The sequence below is a fragment of the Trematomus bernacchii genome, unplaced genomic scaffold (genome assembly GCF_902827165.1).
Source record: "Trematomus bernacchii unplaced genomic scaffold, fTreBer1.1, whole genome shotgun sequence".
NCBI lineage: Eukaryota > Metazoa > Chordata > Actinopteri > Perciformes > Nototheniidae > Trematomus > Trematomus bernacchii.
In genome coordinates, this window is record NW_022987528.1 from 521,006 (window position 1) to 543,483 (window position 22,478).

Consider the following 22,478-nt stretch of genomic DNA (forward strand, 5'->3'; position numbering starts at 1 on the left):
TGCCATGTGAGATTGAATGTGAGTGTTAACTAAAAAACAAACATTTCTGGACGTCAGAAACCCGTTTTATGTTAATCTGCTTCCAATCTATTTACAAATCACCACCTCAAATATTGCCTCAGTATATTAGTGTTCTTATCACAAACATGTTATGGTACTTTTGCAAACAACTTTAGAGATATTTTGACCCAACATCGGCGGTGGAGGAAAAATGAATTCCAGCTGTTGAGTTCTTATTATACATCCATGAGTTCAAGCAGTTCAAGCCATACATCCACATCCATGGTTCAAGCAGGTACGCCCAGCGTCAACGTGATGACGTCACAGTGGCGCCAACATGTGTTAAAGATCCATTGAACCGGACACAAGCTGTTGTACTTTCAAAATAAAGCCCAACATGTTTAAACTCAACACGTGTGCTAGGAGGGAGGTAGTACTTATGTTTCCTTAAAATGTGATGCACATAAATTGAACAATTTGAACACAGGACAAAAGACATACAAAAGTGGCTGTGGCAAGTACAATTGCGTATTGTGTCATATTAAAAAAAATAACACAAATGTTCTCAATGTTTACATTTATTACACTTTTGAATTATGTATACGCTAATATTTTGGCCCAAAGATTTATTAAATGAGTTATTTGTCAAGCATTACTGTTGTTTTTTACACATCAATTCAGGTTCATGTGGTCATGTGTAGTCTCCTGAAGGAAGTCTATCTATCTAAATATCTATCTAGCTTTGTTTTGAAAGTCTTCACCGGAAACTCACCGCGTCATCACGTCGATCTCACCGGCCCAGGCCCCATGCAGACTTCCACACTGCTGGCGGCGCGTGTGGAACACTTTTCTTTCTTCCTCCCGTCCGATTATCCCTCAAATTATTTTATTACGTGTTTTTTTTCTATTTGAGTTGCCTCATTCAAACCGGGTTCATTGAGTGGACTGACAGATTCCTTCTCGGCTTTCAAATCCGGTGCTTGTTGGTAGTTTTTTTCAAAAGGACTCATCTTCCATCTCCGGCGCGCGGCGTGTGTTTCACGTGGAGACTCAGCAATTCATCCATCACTTTTTCCGGTTTACAGTATTTAGCATCTGAGAAAGCAAAAATGGCAACATTGATTTTAGAGGATGGGACCACCTTCAAAGGCCTTCTTTTTGGTGCAAATGTGTCAGTGAATGGAGAAGTTGGTAGGTCAATTTTTTTAATGTATAACTTCATATTGTGCTACCTAAAGCTAGCTCCTTCAAAAATGCACGTACGTAGTAGCTAACTTTAGGTCATGTGGGTTTGTTTACTTTTGGACATTTAATACTTCAATGTGCCACGACTGTCTTGGATCAAAGTTGAGCCAAACCCCCCTCTCCCCATTTACCAGTGGTGTAGAGAGTAACTAAGTACATTTACTCAAGTACTTTGGTTAAGTACACCTTTGAGGGACTTTACTTGAGTTTTTCAATGTTCTGCTACTTCTCTACAATTAAAAGTGTACTTTTACTCCACTACAGTTCAGAGGTACATGGTTTACTTTTACTGCACTGCATGTATGTATTACCTTTAGTTACTTCACAGATGTGGATGAATGATGTGAAATATAATCAAGTGTTAAATCAGACTTAAGTTCCACCTGGAGTAAATTCACAAGCTACCCTGCAGTATATAAGTCATTAAAACTAGCTGCACCCTTACCAGCTTTGATAACACTTTAATGATCAATCATTATAAAACATATCCTCTATATTATTCTGAAATGGACCAATCTGCACAATGAATACTTTTACTGTCGCTACTTTCACTATATTTTGATGATAATACTTTTCTACTTTTACTTGAGTAACATTTTGAATGCAGCACTTTTACTGTAACAGAGTATTCCTACACTCTGGTACTTCTACTTTGACTCAAGTACAAGATCTGAGTATTTCTACTTTTACTCAATTACAATATCTGAGTACTTCTACTTTTACTCAAGTACAAGATCTGAGTACTTCTACTTTTACTCAAGTACAAGATCTGAGTACTTCTCCCACCTCTGCCCATTACTCAAAGTAACTTTCCACTCTCCTGAGCTGTCAATTAAATGTTGAGTAAGCTAACATTGTCATTTCCCATATTCTTGTAAATATCAAATAGAGGTATAAAGCTATTTAATTTAGTTTAACCATCCTTACACTTGTACTAGTTATTCTACCACCTTTGGTATCTTTTTCACAGACAAATCATTAGGTATGAAGGAATGGTTGACCTATGTTGAAATACACTAATCTCAACGTGGAGAAAGCATGCCAATTTAAATATGAGGCAATGTTGATTCTATAATGGGATGCACTTTGCTCTATTGGGCTTGTGTTCATGAGCAAGGCAGCATTACATTTAGGGAATTTTAAATGGCTGTTTGGCGGGAGAATCTTTACGCATCAGAATGGAATGTTACTCTTCTGGTACTTTAGTAGAGTTCCTTAAAACCAGAGGTGGAAGAAGTACTTAAAGGGGACCTATCATGCAAAATGCACTTTTGTACGTCTTTTATACATGAATATGTGTCCCCGGTGTTCCAGGGAACTCACCAAGTGTCAGAAAACACAACCCTCTCTATTTTCCTCCATACCCAAATCTCTGAAAAAGGGGCTGCAAACGGATCTGATAAAACTGATCCAGATTTGAACACTGTCCTGACGTCAGGACGGTGGCGCTACGGCTATTGGGCCAACTCCACCAATCAGGAGGAGACAGCCACGGCCATTGCCGTTCGAAAGCGCTGGAGACGCTGTAGTACATATGCCAGGCCAGTAGATGGTGCTGTTCTCACTGAATCTGCCCAGAGCTAGAAATTGTCAAATTGAGCAAAATGAGGCATGGCTAAAATGCATGATCTGTTTGGTATTTTGAAAAAAAAAAAGTATAAATATGCCTTATATAGGTATGGTCCTACACTATATTATTCAAATATAGCATGATAGGTCCACTTTAAGTCAAAGTAGCAATACTACATTGTCAAAATACTCTGTTACAAGTGCAAGTCATGCATTCAAATGTTAGTCAAGTAAAAGTACAAAAGTAGTGGCATAAAAAAATATATATACTAAAAGTACAAGTAGTCATTTTGCAGTATGGCCCATATCAGATCTAAACATTTTTGTATTATAATTATTATTTTAATGCATTAAAGGTGGGGTAGGTAATTCACTTCAGAAACACTTTTTGTTATATTCCATGGAATGCTCTTAACATCCCGATAGCAATGAATATCTTAAATGCTTTGACAATAAATACATAAAAAAAATTCATCTGTGGAAGCCGTGGCGCTGTAAAAAGCACGACCAATCATCTGAGCCGGCCCGGCTAAAATAACTGGATGGCCTACCTGCCTGTCAGCCTTCCATCTGTGCACAAACTTATCTCGTGCCCTCATTGGTCATGTGCACGTTCATGTGTGTTGGAGGAGGGGCTCTGTAAGGAAGTCTGAAGGAAGGGGCAGATTTTTTCCGGTTGTGTACTTTCAAATTCGAGCGCACTCGAGCTGGTTTCTCCATTCTTACCTACCCTACCTTTAAGTAAAAGTAGTAATACTACATTGAAAAAATACTCTGTTACAAGTGCAAGTCATGCATTCAAATGCCAGTCAAGTAAAAGTACAAAAGTAGTGGCATCAAAATATACTAAAAGTACAACAAGTAGTCATTTTGCAGTATGGCCCATATCAGATCTAAAAATGTTTGTATTATAATTAGTATTATTAATGTCAATGTTGCACTTTGTAAAGGTGGGGATTATTTACTTGAAATACTGCTGGGTAGCTTAACCTACAAAAATACATCAGGTTTGTTGGTTGATTTGTATTCTGTATTATAAATCCATGCCTGACGGTAGCGAGTAAATAAAGTAAAAAGTTACAAAAATGCCTCAAATGTAGAAAAAGTAGCATAGCATGAAAATACTCAAGTGAAGTACAAGTACCTCATAATTGTATTTGAGTAAATGCTATTCAGAGACTGTTATATTACCACTTTTATTTTAGAATTTCCAGCATAATGGTAGGAAAATACGGCTTTAACTTATGTGAACGAAATGTATGAGAATGTATTGACCTATAAATCCTCTTGTGTGTGAAATATATTTGAATATTTTGTGTTTCCAGTGTTTCAGACGGGCATGGTGGGCTATCCTGAGGCTCTCACTGACCCCTCCTACCACCGCCAGCTGCTGACCCTCACCTACCCTCTGGTGGGAAACTATGGCGTACCGAAGGACGAAGAGGGGGAGTTCGGACTGAGCAAGGTGGGCAGATATATTTGGGATTTCTTGCGATAAAACGAAGTAACGTGAAGCGACTTCAGGAAACGATAAGTCGCTGAGAGGCTGAGGTCAGACCTGGTTGCGTTTGTTAGTCGAAAATGAATGCAGAGATCCAGAAATATGTAAAACAATATCTTACTTTCATAAAATAAACCTCTCTTCCTCAGTCTCGCATGTACCCATGTGACCCAACTAATCCAACCCATAATTGATCACAAAATAATCAACAATAATTATAATACAAACAAAGACCGAAACCAAAGTATGACCAATCAAAAACCTTATTAAATCTACTAAGCAAATTACAACTTTCTCCTAATACATACCTACACCAGAAGGAAGAACCTGGATTTACCTTTGTCTCTGCAATGATAGTATTTATTTACCTAACGCCACATGCTGATGTGTTTTCTTGTATTTGTGTGGTTCTAATCAGTGGTTCGAGTCGTCAAAGATCCACGCTGCAGCTCTGATTATCGGGGAGCTGTCGGACAGTCCCAGTCACTGGAGTTCAGTCAAGTCTTTGGACCAGTGGCTGAAGGAGCAAGGCATTCCTGGAATACAAGGTCAGGAAATGTAACTCGCAAACTGATAAAATAATGCAGCACTTTTTTAATTGATTCAAATTGGGACAGATGTTGAGGATAACTCACTATTTCAAACCTCATTCATAACAAGAAATAATCAGAGACGCAAAACCACAACTACAACGTTTTAATGATCTGTTGTTTCCATGTTCTCCAGGCATTGACACCCGCCGCCTGACCAAAAAGATCAGAGAGAAGGGCACCATGTTGGGGAAGCTGGTTGTGGACGGGACCCCTGAGGACAGTATTCCCTTTGATAATCCAGACAAAAGGAACCTGGTTCAGGATGTCTCCATGACGGTAACCCCCCCCCCCCCAGATGCTTAAAAACGTTTTAAAACCCTGAAATTATGAAGAAATCTGGTGCTTTTTTGTTGTCTTCATATCATTTATATAGTGTTTTGTTGCCCTAATATCCCATCTCTCACATACTTATGTATATATAATAACTTGCTTTATATCTTGTTATTGTTCTTCAACAAGAGGCGCTTTTACACCGGAGTACTTTTCCCAGTATAGTTCCGATATAGTCCAGAAAATGTGCGTTCACACCAAAAAAATCTGGAACTAGAACTTAGTTCATGAGAACCTTTTCACCCTCTTTTCAGTCCCTGCTAGAGAGCAGGTACTTTCCTGGGAGAAAAAGGTTCCCATTTCTGATTGGCTGGGCGGATTGCAAACCACGCCCCGTAAAACTCCCAAAAAGTTTTGTGAAGCCGCCATTTTATTTGCTCGCATTAGCATTATTAGCATTAGCTCCGCGCACCAACGGAGAGAGACGAACTTATGGCAACACAAAAGAAAACATGGGAGCGGTGGAGATGAGGAGGTGTCGGCGTTCTGGCGATTTACTCGGAAGGCTTCAGTAGAAGCTTCTGGGAGTCCCAGCAGCTTCTACTGAAGCCAGTCCCCAACTCCGGGGACTTCCGGCCGGGGACTCCGGGTGGCAGTATACGCCGTGAAGTTGTTTGCGGCCTGCCAGTAAACCCAAAGCAGAAGAAGAAGAAGTGACGTCAGCGGCTTCATTTGCCTAATCCTTCCTCAGGGAACTTATTCAGGTGTGAACGCGATCTGTACTTAGTTCATGAGAACTAAAGAGTTCTGATGAACTAAGTTCTGCAAAGTACTTGGTGTGAAAGCGCCTATGTATATTATCTACTTTCTTGTTTATTTCTAGTCTATTATTTGTTATTTTACGATGCCATGTCTTTATGCTGCTGCAGCACAAACATTTCCCAAATTGGGATCAATAAAGTACTTCTTATCTTAATGCGTGTACACTATACTGCAAACAGTCCTTTTTTTTTACACCAAGACATGCTTATTTGATTACTTCCCCCTCTGATTGTCTCCAGGAGCCCAGAGTTTTCAACCCCAGCGGTAGTTTGAGGATCACAGTGGTGGACTGCGGCATCAAATACAACCAGATCCGCTGCCTGGCTGAGCGGGGGGCCTGCGTCACTGTCGTACCCTGGGATCACCCGCTGGACAGCAAAGGTCCGTCACACACCGCTAATAATGGACTTAAATTGTACTAAGGTGCCAGATATGGAGGAGCACATTGGTGAAGGGTTGCTTTATAATCAACGACCAGTTTGGTTTGCAAGATATCTGCATAATTATGGTTTACATTTACAGAACATATAACCACAATATGGGACAGCTGTGCTTTTGTTTGTTTTAAAGAAACTTCCATTTGTGATTGAGTCATTAAACCCTTGCCTCTAAACTCTCATACACATTTATTTAACAATTTATTAAAGAAATAATTGTTTATGCAGCTTTAAATACTACCAACTTAAAAGTTAGATGCGAGAAATAACCAGAAAAGCGAATAAAAGGCTGTTGTTGTTCACATAGTGTATATTAGCAGTGTGACACAGTTGTAGTCCATTCTTTATTAGTGATGAAGGAGGCATAATTTATTCTGTTTTGTTGTCTTTTTCTAGATTACGACGGCTTGTTCATCAGTAATGGCCCCGGGGACCCCCTGCTGTGTAAGGCCACCATCAACAACATGAGGAAGGTGGTCTGCGTGGATCATCCAAAGCCCGTTTTCGGTATTTGCCTCGGACACCAGCTGCTCTCTCTAGTCATCGGATCCAAGACCTTCAAGATGAAGTTAGTACCTCAAACTGCGCACTCTACTGCCATTTTTCAAACTAATTTCACACAAACAGAGGTATTTTTACTACATTTTGACATGTCTTTTAACAAGCAAAGTGTCCAATTTCATTTTAAGCATACTGTTGCTATGCACTCACATCTGGAGCTTCAGTCAGTCTCTTGCAAAGCTTGTAGAGGATTTTCAGAACTGGACAAAGACAGAAATGTGGCCTTGGTGACCTGAACCAGGGAACCTCTTCTAAATCCCTTTTCTCTCTCCTGAAACACCAACATCATTCCCGCACTTTTTCTGTGTGTGTTGGGATGTGAACGGCAGATTTGTGCTGTTCTCAGCAGTCTGGCTGAGCGGTGCAGTGTTGTTATGAGAAAGGCTTAACAAACAAGCCGCTCTGCAAGACAAGCCGTTCCTGTCCTCGCTGCAGAGTCCAGTCACTTCTGTGAGACTCCAGAGCTTTATCAGGCTCCGTGTGAAGGTCACAGAAACTGTTCCCACTGACCGTGGGAATGTTGTTGGCATCTCGATAAACATTTGTGTGATTGCAGGGAAATGCAGATAATAAAATAATTGGCAGGGCTGCTTCTAAAAGGCTGCAGGTATTTCATTATTGGACCCCAGTCTCTTTACCTGGAGCTCTCAGTTTGAAACCCAATCTAAATGTTTTTTCAGTTACACAATCGAGTTGAGCCCCTTTTTGCCAAAACACACATTATTTAGCATGTCAACACTATGTACAATTCTATCTTTGAAATTAAAAGGATTTGAAGGACTTGTATCCCTCAGGAAATTGCTTGTTTAAGATGTGTGTTGTTTGAATCAAAAATCGTTTGTTTTCAAAAATCAATTGGAAAAATGTTGCATTTCCACAAAGATAACATTATTAAGATGCATTTTCTACTTGTAGTTTGTAAGATTTATACTTTTATAAGTAACAGAACTCCCAAAATGCTTGTAAGATAATACAATTCTTTAAAATAGAAACACAGGTGTTTGTTGGTAGTCATTTGTATTTTTTTTTTTATGTTTTTGACGGCTGACATTTTGAAATATAATCAGTCACATTTGAAAAAGAAATGTAGGGTTTTTAGGCTCTCATTAGGCATTAATGTATAGGATGTATCCATTAAAACCCAGAATGATACGACAAACACAACTACTACCTGAAATAATGTACACTAGTCGGCTTTAGGACCTTTCCATCCACGACACCAAACGGAAAACATACTTATAATAATCTGAATTTTTCCTTTTAGAGTATAATCCTGCATATTTCATGAATTCTCCGTCCTCTCTTAGATATGGTAACCGCGGCCACAACCAGCCGTGCATCCACAAGGGAACGGGGCGCTGCTACATCACCAGTCAGAACCACGGCTTCGCGGTGGACCCCGACTCTCTGCCCGCAGACTGGGACGTCCTGTTCACCAACGCCAACGACCACACCAACGAGGGCATCGTGCACAACACCAAGCCCCTCTTCAGGTAACGCGGGGACCCTGGGGGATGTTGTGGTGGAAACGTACTGAAAAGTGTCTCGTGAATCACGTTTTCATTCCGAGCACCTGTTGACTCTTTAAAAGCAAACTCAAAACCCATCTCTTCGCACTCCGTCTTCCTTGTCAACTAATTTCCATCACCTAGTTTCCATCACTTCAGTCACATGCTTTTATCACATGGCAATACTTATGTTGATGTATAATATTTTTATCATTTTTATGCTATGACGTTTGTATTTTGTTTTGTGGCATATCTTGTGATTTGGGGCTATAATAAATCTTGATTTGATTTACTCAGACAAACCAGTAAATAATATAAAATGGTGAAGAAACCTTTCCGTTGTACTGAAATGAAGATTCTTGGAATAAGACGGTCTTTTAGGGAGTTAAGGTACATCTTCACAGAGTGTCAAGCAGCAAAAGTCAGAAAGTCTGCAGAGGGTCTTATATCCACATGTTCACACCAAGAATTGAAGAGGAGGGGCTGTGACAAACATACTATATATAGGATTCTTTAAAACACATCTGCTAGCAAATGGAGAAAACATAATGTCCACAAAAGGACAAGACCATTAACCTAACAACAGTAAATAACTCTAACCCCATTTACGACTCATTTAGGTTAGGACGTTTGCTTCTTCCTGAGAAATAGCTTGTAAAAGAAGAACAGATGGTGAACTGTAAATGCTCCATGTTCCATAACGATGTAGTTATTTATATAGATGCCTTGTAGGTGAATACACTCTGTGATTAAATACCTTTTTGGTTCATTTCTCCAGTGTTCAGTTCCACCCGGAGCACATGGCCGGCCCCAGAGATCTGGAAGGTCTGTTCGATGTGTTCCTCGACACCGTGAGAGACCACAAGGAGGGGAACATCACCACATCTGGTAACAACTGCTTCATTTTTAAAGCACTTTGTTTTATTTGTCTCACTTCACCCTTCTTGAAAACACTTCATTTGTCAGGACAATTTTGGATTTGATAGCATCATTAACACACTTTAGTTTTTCGTAATTTCTTATGACTATATTCTTAGTTTGAGTGTGTTTCTGTCTGCCTTAAAAAAAAAGAAGATCGTATGAATACTGGGCTCGGGTCGAACTTTAATATGTTGTTAGAATCCATCCCAGCCTTATAATCTACCAGTTTTTACTCCCTTAAAGGTCCCATGTCATGCTTTTCTGGTTATTACCCGTCCCCTTGTGTGTTATGAAGGTTTTTCTGCATGTAAAAGGTCTGCAGAGTCACAAACCCTCAAAGTTCACCCTGTAGCGAGTAAAACTCTAACACAGAAAAGACCTGTCCATGCTGCCCCAGAACGCCTCGTTGGACATTTCTCTTTTTCCATTGTTTGCTTCTTGGGTATAGTGACGTATTTCGGGTATAGTGACGTAACGTAACGGCGTCCGCGGAGCCGTTACGTTTGGACCAATCCGCGGACTTCCTCACACACACACACTCGGCGGGACGTTACGAGGCTCGCTGCTGCGAGGAGCGGGACACTGTGAGCTGGCTCACTGGTGTGGGGTCGGCGAGACAGCGAGACACCGAGGAACTCAGCCTGGGCACACACACAAACTCCCAGCCAGGCTGCGTGTGTGTTTGGGGCTGGGTTTCGCTGTGTCTCGCTGTCTCGCAGACGGCCACTGGGCTCACAGGGAGGGGGGGGCAGGAGCTCCAACAAGCCGTTTAGGACAGAGAGTGAATACACATACTATACAGAGATGCTGTATGAGAAACCAATGAGAGTTTGGAACATTGCACAATATAAATATATTTTAGTAGACCTCAACAATGGAATTATGATCAGTAGAAATGGCCATGACATGGGACCTTTAAGTTATTAATATCAACTGTTAGTTCAGTGTTGAGTTGTACTTACATGTTTGAATAAAGGGGTATTATAGTTATTAAAGCTGCACAATTATTCCAAAGTGGTATCAAAAGTGTACTCGTGCAATATCCAAATTGCATCAAGTGCAATATTTGGTAAAGGCAAAACATATCAAAGCAATCGCAATAATGTTTTTTGTCATTCATGCGGCTCTAACATTTATTATATAGTCGCAAAAACATGTAAACATGTGTGCATGGATTCCTTTTGGTTTCTCAGTGAAGCAGCGTGTCCTGGAGCACCTCGCCTACCCGGACTCCCCGAAGCCGGAGGAGGTTATCCGCCCCAGGAAGGTTCTGATCCTCGGCTCCGGAGGACTCTCCATCGGACAGGCCGGGGAGTTCGACTACTCCGGATCCCAGGTCTGTCAGGAAGACCTTTTATTATTATTTGTAACTTTATTTCAGATTCAGTTTCATTATACATACACGTTCACATTTTGGTCAACAGTTTTTCCATTTTCATTTACCTGTATCTACATAGCCAACATAAGAAAAATAATAATAAGAAAAAAGTACAAAAAGAGATCAATACAAATAATAATAATAATAATAATAAAATAGACATATTGATTGATTGATACATTTTATTTCGAACAAGTAAAATAAATAATTACAAAACAAAAAAAATGTTGCAGTCATGTAAGAGAAATCAAAACAAAAAATGAAATTTACAACAACAGCATTAGCAACATAAACAGTCCCACATCTAGTGTTCGAAAAGGAGTGAGAAGAAGTATAACTTATTTAATCTCACCCCCTTGTCCCTAAATGATTGATTTAAAATCTATAATCTGCAATAATTATCATTATTATTGTTATTATTATTAATTTGCTTTACCTGTTGATTGACATATATACATATACACATATGTACATACACAAATACATACACATATATACATATATGCACATATACATATACACACCTACATACTCACACATATACACATATACACATAGTCAAACACCTTCCCCATCCCTGTACCTCGAGAAAATAATTTCTCTGTATTTCCTCTTGAACTGGTTAATGTCTGGACATCGCTTTGTCCACATTCACACTGTTCCATAGTCTCACTCCACGTTCACACTGTTCCATAGTCTCACTCCACATTCACACTGTTCCATAGTCTCACTCCACGTTCACACTGTTCCATAGTCTCACTCCACATTCACACTGTTCCATAGTCTCACTCCACATACACACTGTTCCATAGTCTCACGCCACGTTCACACTGTTCCATAGTCTCACTCCACATACACACTGTTCCATAGTCTCACTCCACATACACACTGTTCCATAGTCTCACTCCACATACACACTGTTCCATAGTCTCACTCCACATTCACACTGTTCCATAGTCTCACTCCACATACACACTGTTCCATAGTCTCACTCCACATTCACACTGTTCCATAGTCTCACTCCACATACACACTGTTCCATAGTCTCACTCCACGTTCACACTGTTCCATAGTCTCACTCCACATACACACTGTTCTATAGTCTCACTCCACATACACACTGTTCCATAGTCTCACTCCACATACACACTGTTCCATAGTCTCACTCCACATACACACTGTCCATAGTCTCACTCCCAACGTTCACCTGTTCCATAATCAATACACTGTTCCATAGTCTCACTCCACTTCACACTGTTCCATAGTCTCACTCCACGTTCACACTGTTCCATAGTCTCACTCCACATACACACTGTTCCATAGTCTCACTCCACGTTCACACTGTTCCATAGTCTCACTCCACGTTCACACTGTTCCATAGTCTCACTCCACATTCACAGTGTTCCATAGTCTCACTCCACGTTCACACTGTTCCATAGTCTCACTCCACGTTCACACTGTTCCATAGTCTCACTCCACGTTCACACTGTTCCATAGTCTCACTCCACGTTCACACTGTTCCATAGTCTCACTCCACGTTCACACTGTTCCATAGTCTCACTCCACATTCACACTGTTCCATAGTCTCACTCCACATTCACACTGTTCCATAGTCTCACTCCACGTTCACACTGTTCCATAGTCTCACTCCACGTTCACACTGTTCCATAGTCTCACTCCACGTTCACACTCTTCCATAGTCTCACTCCAAGTTCACACTGTTCCATAGTCTCACTCCACGTTCACACTGTTCCATAGTCTCACTCCACGTTCACACTGTTCCATAGTCTCACTCCACGTTCACACTGTTCCATAGTCTCACTCCACATTCACACTGTTCCATAGTCTCACTCCACGTTCACACTGTTCCATAGTCTCACTCCACGTTCACACTGTTCCATAGTCTCACTCCACATTCACACTGTTCCATAGTCTCACTCCACGTTCACACTGTTCCATAGTCTCACTCCACGTTCACACTGTTCCATAGTCTCACTCCACGTTCACACTGTTCCATAGTCTCACTCCACGTTCACACTGTTCCATAGTCTCACTCCACGTTCACACTGTTCCATAGTCTCACTCCACGTTCACACTGTTCCATAGTCTCACTCCACGTTCACACTGTTCCATAGTCTCACTCCATGTTCACACTGTTCCATAGTCTCACTCCACATTCACACTGTTCCATAGTCTCACTCCACGTTCACACTGTTCCATAGTCTCACTCCACATTCACACTGTTCCATAGTCTCACTCCACATTCACACTGTTCCATAGTCTCACTCCACGTTCACACTGTTCCATAGTCTCACTCCACGTTCACACTGTTCCATAGTCTCACTCCACGTTCACACTGTTCCATAGTCTCACTCCACGTTCACACTGTTCCATAGTCTCACTCCACGTTCACACTGTTCCATAGTCTCACTCTACGTTCACACTGTTCCATAGTCTCACTCCACATTCACACTGTTCCATAGTCTCACTCCACGTTCACACTGTTCCATAGTCTCACTCCACAGGCTGAGATACAAACATCTCAGCCATATGAAAAGATAAATACATACAAATAATAATAATGATAAAATAAAACAGCAAAGGTAAAAAACAACACGTGTGTGTGTAGTTGTGTGTGCGCTAAGGTGCAGGTCAGAACCATTCATTACACTTTGATCAGGAGGTTGAAGACCCTGAAGTGGTTCGAAAGATGTGGGGAAATCACAATGAACTTACTGGACCAGCACAGTTGTGGCGTGACTCCACCTTTTGCCAAATATAGGAAGACCTTTTTATAAGAGCAGTGCAGATATTCTGATGTTGTTAATGTGAACTTGATGCACATAAAGAGGCTCCTGTGGCTGATTGCTATTGTTTGGCTGCGGTGATGTGGTGACACTTTTCAGTTGCTAAAAGAACAATATAGCATCATTAAATCTGCTGAAGAGAACGTGCCAATGTTTTATTGTGCATTAGAGAAAAGCTGAGTCCAAGATGTTCATGTTTCTATCCGTTTGCTTTCCCAGGCTATAAAGGCTCTGAAGGAGGAGAATGTCCAGACTGTGCTGATCAACCCCAACATCGCCACCGTTCAGACGTCCAAGGGCCTCGCTGACAAAGTCTACTTCCTGCCACTCACAGCAGAATATGTCACTCAGGTACAGAGGAACTCCTTTTCACTGTAGTGCTGTGGATGTGCTAACTACCCTACAGGAGGAATGCCTTTTGTAGGAGAAGTCCATAAGACATACACTTTTTTAGTTCAAACATTTAATTGTTTTATTTTTTGCTCTTTTAGAAAATATTTTCTTGAAACCCAGAATTGAATAAGTCATTTATATTATTTTATACAATTTAACCCTTAGATGCCCTTAGAGTGACTGGACCCCACACTCTTCCATAAGTGGGTCAAAAAGGACCTGTATTAGAATAATATGAGTTTGTATGCCATTTTTGTCATTTTGGTTAAGAGAAATCACTTGTATAATATTTAGTATTATATTTTTATTCACACTAGAAATATTTTATATTTAATTTTTCACTATTTATAATTTTAGACATTTCTTTTACATTTTGAAAAAAAACGTTTTGAACATATGGATGCAAAGACCTCCGCTATTCTGAGACCCTCACAGTATTCCAGTCCCTTTTCAAAACTCATCTCTTCTCCTCGTGTCTACTCATAGCCCACCCCCCATCAATCCATGCCGGTTGATCAAGTTTGATAGTCCTATACCCCCCACCCTAACCTTCCCTTATATTGTAAAGCGGTTTTGAGTCCTTGAAAAGCCCTATAAAAATATAATGTATTATTATTATTATTATTATTATTATACTGACAGGTATCAGATCTGGCTGTGTAAAATAATCTTCCTGAGGGGTGTCACTTGTGATTTAGTCTGTGTGGTCTACAGTGAATGTATTCCTGACGGCAACAGGTGATAAGAATCAAAGGTTCCCATAGAAAATGCATGCGGGTCATTTTTGACCCACTTATGGAAGCTTGGGGTAGAAATACAAAAACTACAATTTCTTAAAATGTATCAAATGTAAATTTAAAATGTGAATGGCATGATATCCAAAACATGTTTTTTGAGGAATAGCTGGAATATGAAATGATACAATTTTTTAATTACAAAGATACTTCAAGAAAACCACCTCACCGGGTCATAAAATACCCACTTATGCATCTAAGGGTTTTAATTAAACAATACAAAAAGTAGTTTTTTTTAGAATGGAAACAAATTAATTTTCCATTTTATATTTACTATTGCTAAAAGTACATGTTATCTTGTTAATTAATTATTCCATTGAATATCCTTTCCTGAACTTTGTCATCATAATAATAATAATAATAATAATACATGAAACTTATATAGCGAAAAACTCAAAGACACTTTGACCTAGAATAATACAAAAAACGATGAAAAATACATAGAGACAGACAAAAACCGAAAAGAGATAATAATTGCGTCCAGATGTGATAAAATCTGCCTTCTTGCCACTTTGCCTCTCTCAGGTGATAAAGAACGAGCGTCCGGACGGTGTCCTTCTAACTTTCGGCGGTCAGACGGCTCTGAACTGCGGCGTGGAGCTCACCAGGCTCGGCGTTCTGGAGAAATACGATGTGAAAGTCCTGGGAACGCCGGTGGCCTCCATCGAGATGACGGAGGACAGGAAGATCTTTGTGGAGAAGATGGAGGAGATCAATGAGCACGTTGCTCCCAGTGAGGCGGCGCTGACTGTGGATCAGGTCAGGAAACACTACCTTCATTAGTCCAAAACATGCCCTATTTTATCATGTTTTAATGTACAGTGTGTAGCCTGTCTGCTATCCTGACTCCTAGAGGGGGGAAGTACTGGAGTACAAATACTTCGTTACTGTACTTCAGTAAATGTTTCTGGTATCAGTACTTTACTCCACTACTTATTTTTCTGACCACTTTTTACTTTGACTTTTTACATTTTGAACCCAAATACCTGTACTTTCTACTTCTTACATTTTGAACACAAATACCTGTACTTTCTACTTCTTACATTTTGAACCCAAATACCTGTACTTTCTACTTCTTACATGTTGAACACAAATACCTGTACTTTCTACTTCTTACATGTTGAACACAAATACCTGTACTTTCTACTTCTTACATGTTGAACCCAATACCTGTACTTTCTACTTCTTACATGTTGAACACAAATACCTGTACTTTCTACTTCTTACATGTTGAACACAAATACCTGTACTTTCTACTTCTCACATGTTGAACACAAATACCTGTACTTTCTACTTCTTACATGTTGAACCCAAATACCTGTACTTTCTACTTCTCACATTTTCCAAACAGGCTGGTTCCTTTAGTTTGAATGTGTGTTTGGTGGCGTGATCATTATTATTTAGAGTCATTGCGTGCCTATTGATTTGAACACGATCCGTGTATCCATCATTTCCTGGTCTTCTCTAAAGAAGAGGGACCAATGAAAACGTTGTCATGTTGCCGTTGTTCAGCATGGAAACATTCATTAGCTAACAATGACATTATTGTTCTATTAATATAAAGGGAGGTCAGGTACTCTTTAAAACAGCTGCTAGTTATGGGTACTTTTTACTGAAGTACATTTCAAAGCCCTCTTTACTTTTACTTGAGTAAAGAAGTTTAGTCAGTACTTCTACTTTCACCAGAGTATTTTTAAACACGAGTATCTGTACTTCTACTTGAGTAAAGGATGTGTACTCTCTGCCATCTCTGATCTGAATCTCTGTCTCTCCAGGCGGTGGCGGCTGCAGCACGTATTGGTTACCCCGTGATGGTTCGCTCGGCGTTCGCTCTCGGGGGTCTGGGTTCGGGATTCGCCAACAACAGAGAGCAGCTGGTCACCTTGGTTACCGCCGCCTTCGCCCACACCTCCCAGGTCCTGGTGGACAAATCCCTGAAAGGCTGGAAGGAGATCGAGTACGAGGTGGTCCGCGATGCCTACGACAACTGCATCACTGTGAGTAAAGAGGACACAGAGGATGATCCGAATACCTTTATTCGTCCCACAGAGGGGACATTTACATTGTTACAGCAGAAAAGAGCCAAAGACAGCTTAATGTTACCTAAGAAGCATGCTTAAAAAAGTATCAGTAACAGTTCTGAGGATTTAGCAGCCAGGTATATATTGCACAGTTATTAACGGCATATATATATATAAATATTGCACATATTGCACATAGTTGGTTGGTATTTAACGACAAGAGGTGTTATAGTCTGTGTTGTTGTGTGTGTGTGAGGGTCTACCAGGGGCTGTGGTGGTTATATAGATGTTTAGATATATACAAAATATATATACAAAATATCCTGCATCTTTTCAAATCCAGGATATTTTGCCGGGTGAGAAAATATTGCAATATCAGTTTTTACAATATGCTTCCTATCGTAAGATGACGTCAACTTGGCAAGTCATGTACCAACATGCTAACACCATATGAATGCAACACAAATGCCATTTCTTGCAGTGTTCATTTAGATGAAAAATAACTATTCTATCGCCCCATTAATCGTACCTGCCTCAAAATTCAAATGAGTTATCTGAAAGATTGTCTAGACAGAAACTTTAACAAAAAAACTTAATTTGATTTCCTTATGTGATTGTGATGTGCTATATGTGACATGTATGTAAAGTAACGTGTGTTGTTTGCATTTTATTGTTCTCTTTTATCCTTTCGCCTGTATCTACTTGTCTTTCGTCCTTTCTTTATAACTAATGCTGTTGATGTATTGTGACTTTAAAAAGGTGTCTATTATCATCTGGCCGGGGACAACAGCTGGAAATGAGCAATGTTGGCTAAAGTTATTACTGTTTTTTGTGACAGTTGATCAATGGGGACTGTCCACGACACTATCAACTAATACACTAAACTTATTTCAGGTGTGTAACATGGAGAACATTGACCCTCTGGGCATCCACACTGGAGAATCCATCGTGGTGGCGCCCAGTCAGACGCTCAACGACCACGAGTACAACATGCTGAGAAACACCGCCATCAAAGTCATCCGGCACCTCGGCATTGTGGGAGAATGCAACATCCAGTACGCTCTGAGCCCAGAGTCTGAACAGGTAAACGCGTGCACACAATATTTAAAAAAACATATTCCTTGGACAGGAGATCAAATACCTGCACATATTTTGTTAAAACTTGTGCATGAATGTTGATGTCTGAACAGGTAAACACAATATTTACAAATCCGGACTGCTCAGTCGATTGAACTTTTTAAATCTCAGCTAAAAACTCACCTCTTTGCACTGGCTTTGAATACTAGTTGAGCATAACATTTTGATATTTGTACGTGTTTTTATATAATATATAATAATAATACACTTTATTTGTATAGCACCTTTCATGCACAAAGCAGCCCAAAGTGCTTTTACAGAACACATAACAACAATATTTAAATAATATTAAAATAATCTTCAGTGATCCTAATGAGATTCCCTTGAAGCTTGAGCTGACAAGGAATTAAAATATATGTTAAAGGTCTCCTATCATGCAAAATGCACTTTTTCCTCCGTACCCAAATCTCTAAAAACGGGGCTACAACGGAGCTGATCCAGATTTGCGTCCGATATGACGTAATATCTGAAATGTGGACCCACGACCCTATCAGAAATGTTGCTATCAGAAACAATGCCCGACTGTTTTGGACGTAATATGGTCTTTGTTTACATTAGCATGGCTAACACTCAGAGCTAACCTGTACTGGAGAGCATGTGTGTGAAGAAGCAGGAAATAAAAAGGAACTCACCTTGTGGTATAACCGGCAAGAGAGAAAGCCTTTGAGCTCCATACTGTTTCAGAAATAATCCTTGATAATCCATGATATGGCGTTTCATCACGGCAGAATTTAGTTTAGACAGTAGCTGCCGGGTCCCGCATGAACTCAGACCCCTCCTTTTTATATTTTTAAAGCTTTATACCCCAAATCAGCACTTTTGAAACAGGAAGTGAAATAGAGGGATATGAGGCATGGCTAGAATGGGTGATCAGTTTGGTATTTTGAGCAAAACACTTCATAGACATGTTTTTTATATATTTGTATATATCTGAGACCTATGCTATTGCCTAAAAATAGCATGATAGGTGACCTTTAAAATATATGTCTAGTTATTGTGCTTTTTAATCGTTTTTAATTATTGTTTTATTATTTTACTCCTATTGTGTTATTTTATATTTGTTCCCTGTACAGCACTTTGGTCAACTGAGGTTGTTTTTAAATGTGCTATATAAATAAATAAAGATTGAGATTGAGTATTTAAAAAAAACACAGAAATATTCCTTGGACAGGAGATCAAACAGCGTCACATATTTAGTTAAATCGTGCATGAATGTTGATGTGTTTCAGTACTACATCATCGAGGTGAACGCCCGCCTGTCGAGGAGCTCGGCGCTGGCCAGTAAGGCCACTGGTTATCCTCTGGCGTATGTAGCGGCTAAGCTGGGCCTGGGGATCCCACTGCCACAACTCAAGTATGTATCTCATTTTTCTTTTTCTTTTTAAAATGTGTTTATTGGGTTTTTTCAACAGCATACAGTTATTCTCTCAGAGCATGTATCAAAAGTAGGTCAACAAATCTTCACTTTGTAGAAAAATAGGTAGAGTAACACTGTAAATACTGCTTAACACCAGGGCAAACCAATCCCACACAGACAGAAGACAAACAGACATACAAACTAATAAATAGAAAACCAGTCATGTAAAACAAAAATGTCAATAATAAACAATAAATGTCAGTACGGCATCGCCTCCTCCCCGAAGTATGTATCTCATTTAAATTAGAATGGATGAAATGCTAATTAATCAGAAAATCTTTTTGTATTTGTATTGTTTCTTTTGTGTAGTAATGTTTTACTGGATTGATATATATTTTTTATTTTTATGTTTGATTTCATTCCATGTCTATTTTATGATTTATATATATATATTATCTCATGTGTAATGCCTGTTCACATGTTCTGTGACCCCATCAAAAAAATCCCAAATTTAGAAATAATAAAGTACTGTTTATTATATATATTATGAGACTTTTGTCTTGGGACAATTTACTCAAAATGTACCTCTAGAAGTTAGAAATGTGTTTTTAGGGTCTGTAAGATTTTTGGTTGATTTTCAAATTCTCTTATTGTAATGTCAGTGTTTTGTTCACTTTTGATTTTTTAAATGTAATCTACAAAATGTTAGATTAGGGTTTAGATTTTCGTTTCTGGACTTTGCATCAATCTCTTCAGTATTTTTTGGATTTGTGTGATCCAATATATTTTTTTAAATCCGTAAATTCTTCCTATTTTTCTGTAGAAACTCTGTTACCAACTCAACAACAGCCAACTTTGAGCCCAGTCTGGATTACTGTGTGGTGAAGGTTCCCCGCTGGGACCTCAGCAAGTTCCTCAGGGTTTCCACCACGATCGGCAGCTCCATGAAGAGTGTTGGTAAGAGACACTGAATCTTTATTAATTATAGTATGCTTTGGTGCTGGAAGAGAGGAACCTTGGTCTTTCTAATTCTGTAAACAAATGTTCTGTAAGTAGATCCTCATCGGTCTTTTTCTCCACAGGTGAGGTGATGGCTATCGGCCGCAGCTTTGAGGAGGCCTTCCAGAAAGCTCTGAGGATGGTGGACGAGAACTGTGTCGGCTTTGACCACACCATCAAACCCGTCTCTGAAGAGGTAAGAAAGGAAATAAGACTTAATAAGTCACGTACTGCTTGTTGACAACTGTTCCCTCTTTGACTTGTTAAGCCCAGTTATCAAAACTGTCATATACAAACTATAATCATGCGGGAAAAGGCCTGTACAAATGACAAGTCACTGGTCAGTCTATGGAGGTGGTGCAGTTGCACAATAATGACATCTCAAACTGGGCCAACAGATGGTGCTAATGGGCTACTGAGCCAGTATACTGTCAGGTAGATAATTGTTGATTGAAGCCTTACTGGGTCATTGTTTACAGAGGAATACATGTGTTTAAATGACAATTTCTTGCTATATCAGTAGGTCATGTCTTGAATAAATGGTGAGACATGGCTGATCTCATAGCTGACAAAATAAAAGTTGTAGTTCAAAAGTCAAAGTCAACTTTATTGTCAATGTTTCAGTTTGTGTGTAGAGACAGAGAGATCGAAATACCGTTTCCCACAATCCCAAATACAAAAATGTTAACTTATTTATACACAATCAACAGACACATGTATTCATAGCACAACAATCAATGGATACAAAATAACAGTCACTTCAATATCTTTGAGAATGTACATTAGTGCAAGATTGTGTGTGTGTGTGTGTGTGTGTGTGTGTGTGTGTGTGTGTGTGTGTGTGTGTGTGTGTGTGTGTGTGTGTGTGTGTGTGTGTGTGTGTGTGTGTGTGTGTGTGTGTGTGTTGTGTGTGTGTGTGTGTGTGTGTGTGTGTGTGTGTGTGTGTGTGTGTGTGTGTGTGTGTGTGTGTGTGTGTGTGTGTGATGTGTGTGTGTGTGTGTGTGTGTGTGTGTGTGTGTGTGTGTGTGTGTGTGTGTGTGTGTGTGTGTGTGTGTGTGTGTGTGTGTGTGTGTGTGTGTGTGTGTGTGTGTGTGTGTGTGTGTGTGTGTGTGTGTGTGTGTGTGTGTGTGTGTGTGTGTGTGTGTGTGTTGGAGGGGAGATGAATTGATCAATTAAGATACCTGATCATGCCTTTTTGTTTCTGCCCCTCTTTTTCTCCAGGAGTTGCAGACTCCCACAGACAAGCGTATCTTCGTTCTGGCGTCTGCGCTCAGAGCCAATTACACGGTGGATCAGCTGTACGACCTCACCAAGATCGACCGCTGGTTCCTGCACAAGATGAAGAACATCACCGACCACGAGAAGCTGCTGGAGACATACAACCAGGTAAGCATAAACCATACGATACGATATTACTTTAATAGCAGGGTTCTTACGGTCATTAAAAACCTGGAAAAGTCATGGAAATTCAAAATGCTAATTCCAGGCCCTGGAAAAGTTATGGAAAACAATATTTGTCCCAAAGTTTTGGAAAAGTCATGGAAATGTAACTAAAGTTGCATCAAATATAATTTATATTTTATCTAATCGCAGAAATAGTAATACTATAATGATAATAAACACTGTATAGTAATGAAACGTAAAATGGCATTTAACTGACGAGGTGTTTTGCTGGTGAGAGATTTTAGTTGCTTTAGCGTGTAGAAGCTAGTAAGCCTATTTGATTTGTTTTAGATAGGCACAACATGTTTCAGACCTTATTTTCCTGTCCATGTTAAAATAAACCATTTTCAGTGGTACCGCTGAGAAAGAGTCATTTTTTTGGTCATGGAAAATTAGGTAAAGGTCCTGGAGAAGTCATTGAAAATCATTGGTGAAAAAGTGTATGAACCCTGTAATAGTCACCTGACTTTTCAACCCAGGAAAAGTGTTTGAAATGTCGGGGAAAGTGTTGTAGATAGAGACACTGGGTGTTTCTCAATCGCGAGTAAAGCTGCTTCAGAGCCACTATTTCAAGCATACTACGTCATCGAGTGCCGCCGAAGTACTGTTCCAATCTCCAGCATACTTGGAAATCTACCGAGCCCGGCGTACTCCGTTTGGAGAAATATCGAGTCTGCACATAAGTAGACTCCGCGGTCTTAAAATCCCCACAATGCTTTGCG

At 39.8% G+C, this 22,478-nt stretch overlaps 1 protein-coding gene across 1 annotated transcript in view; it reads left to right on the plus strand.

Annotated features, from left to right (window-relative positions):
- The first annotated feature begins 810 nt into the window (after positions 1-810).
- Positions 811-22,478, plus strand: part of cad (carbamoyl-phosphate synthetase 2, aspartate transcarbamylase, and dihydroorotase) — a 56,207-nt gene continuing 34,539 nt past the window's right edge. Inside the window, exons 1-17 of the mRNA XM_034121269.1 lie at positions 811-1,191; positions 4,140-4,279; positions 4,734-4,863; positions 5,042-5,184; positions 6,240-6,381; positions 6,834-7,005; positions 8,306-8,491; positions 9,285-9,394; positions 10,621-10,763; positions 13,832-13,963; positions 15,325-15,558; positions 16,575-16,796; positions 17,715-17,903; positions 19,187-19,311; positions 20,138-20,271; positions 20,397-20,509; positions 21,535-21,699. Of these exons, the coding sequence (XP_033977160.1) occupies positions 1,110-1,191; positions 4,140-4,279; positions 4,734-4,863; positions 5,042-5,184; positions 6,240-6,381; positions 6,834-7,005; positions 8,306-8,491; positions 9,285-9,394; positions 10,621-10,763; positions 13,832-13,963; positions 15,325-15,558; positions 16,575-16,796; positions 17,715-17,903; positions 19,187-19,311; positions 20,138-20,271; positions 20,397-20,509; positions 21,535-21,699 (2,562 nt within the window). The 5' untranslated portion in view covers positions 811-1,109. The remainder of the gene's footprint in view (positions 1,192-4,139; positions 4,280-4,733; positions 4,864-5,041; positions 5,185-6,239; positions 6,382-6,833; positions 7,006-8,305; positions 8,492-9,284; positions 9,395-10,620; positions 10,764-13,831; positions 13,964-15,324; positions 15,559-16,574; positions 16,797-17,714; positions 17,904-19,186; positions 19,312-20,137; positions 20,272-20,396; positions 20,510-21,534; positions 21,700-22,478) is intronic.